The 1,880-nt window shown below is 36.5% G+C and overlaps 1 protein-coding gene across 1 annotated transcript in view; it reads right to left on the bottom strand.

The window, feature by feature from the left end:
- The window catches only part of FRYL (FRY like transcription coactivator), a 165,904-nt gene that overhangs the window by 48,378 nt on the left and 115,646 nt on the right, over nt 1–1,880 (bottom strand). The window contains 1 exon segment of the mRNA XM_009277425.2: nt 491–603. Within this exon segment, the coding sequence (XP_009275700.1) occupies nt 491–603 (113 nt within the window).

The following is a 1,880-nucleotide window of genomic DNA, read 5'->3' as shown; positions in this document are numbered from 1 at the left end:
TTTTTGTCCCTTTTTTTTTTTTTTTTTTTACCCAGGTCAAGGACTGCTATCACTTAAAAGCACAATTACTTCTAATTTTCTATTTTTTTTAACTTCTTTTCCATCATCTTTTTCCTCATTCATCTCATCGTCCTCCTGCTAATCTCTCTCGTGTTTCTTCTGCCTTACTGTCTGTCTGTCTGTGGTGTTGGTACTGGTAAAGAAAATAAAACTGCTTCATTTGGGAAGATGTTCACAACTCATTCCAGAGGACAAGGGAAGGAAAGAAAGTGTATTATCTTCCTTGCACGTTCTATTGTAATCATACGTATGCTAGACTTCAATAGCAGTAATAAGACTAAGGAATGTAAAAAAAACATATTTTTTAATAGGTTCGGGCAAAACCCACTGATAATGCCTATTTCCTCATGTTCCACAACCTTCAGCAAAAGTATTAACTTGTGAAAATTTTGTTTTCTATCCATAGAAATATTTTTAAATAAAATATTACTTTTTTCCTCTTCATATGATCCTCCAGAGCTGCTGCTGTAGCGAGATTCTAGTCTGTGGTGCTGGCGGTTTAAGTTACTGTTCAACCCGCTGTAGATGTCTAGATGTACATAACTGTAGGAACAAATAAAGCAGTATTAGTAACTGACATTCTGTGACAAAAATTAACCAGGGTCTCTCAGTAAAACCTTATTTCAACAAAACTGTTACGCAAAAATATTGCATCTTACAAGGACAATCAATATGATGCCAAAGCATCTCAGCTGTGTAAGACACACCTCCTGTAGCAATGCTAGATAAGGAAATTCAAGAAGATAATCCACTATAAATTATATTTCTGTTAGATCATTTTCATTAACACTTAAGTACATTAAAATACTCGATACCATTATACATAAGTAAGTTCGTCTCACTCCTAAGGAAAATAATGAAATCCCTATTTGATCTGGCGCAGACATACATATACATACACAGAGTGCAAAATCCTACCTTGCTAATCTGATAAACTACAAAGAAATCAGAGAAATGAGTGTGCTAAAAGCACAATTTCCAAGCCGTTTCTACATACGTTTCTAAAATTCTCTCTTCCTGGCAAGTCCGAGATATACGTGGTATAGCTTATCAAAAAGCATATACCCCAGGGAGGTGTTAGACAATCCTACAGCATATGCCAAAACTTGCAGAGACTTTCAAAACTGCCTTCATTACTTTACAAGGTTCTTCAGCTCCAGCCCTCATAGCAGCCAAATACCTGTCTGTGCCTTGCTAGGCTGAATTCTGAATGACACCTCAGATGCCACAGTCATCTGTGATTTATTTTCACATAGCACCCCCTCAATTTAGTTGAAGTATTGGGGTTGTCTCTATCAATATATTTACTAATCTAACTATAGTGATATAATTATCCTAGGGAAGAAAGAGTGTCCAACTGGGGAATTATACTGGAAACAAAATTACTAAAACTCTCAAGTCATCACAAAATAAACTCGTTTGTGAATTTACCACATAGTAGCTACTCTACAGTAATGGCACATGTGCACTTTCCTCTGTGCACACTTTTTCTCATGCTAATTATAGAATCCCTACTCCCTTTTCACTTTAAGGTTAGCTATCTCGTGTTTAACACAAAATGAGAGCATGCCCACAGTCAGCTACTGCTGAGCTCCAAGTCCACACCCTGACTAAGTCCATGTCAGCTGTTTGCTTTCCACCACCCTCACACTGGTACCACCATCTGGCAAATTTCTCCAAAAGATTGTTCTTGAGAAGCTCAAAAATTAGGGAAGGAGGCATTTGTTTTAAAGCAAGCTCGAAGGGATCTTGCCACAGATACCAGGCATCCAAACTTAAAAACTTATAAAAGTTTATATAGTCTTTTTTTTATATATATA

This window comes from Aptenodytes forsteri, unplaced genomic scaffold (assembly GCF_000699145.1).
Source record: "Aptenodytes forsteri isolate BGI_AS27 unplaced genomic scaffold, ASM69914v1 Scaffold65, whole genome shotgun sequence".
Classification (NCBI taxonomy): domain Eukaryota; kingdom Metazoa; phylum Chordata; class Aves; order Sphenisciformes; family Spheniscidae; genus Aptenodytes; species Aptenodytes forsteri.
This window is presented reverse-complemented; position numbering and strand designations above follow the sequence as displayed.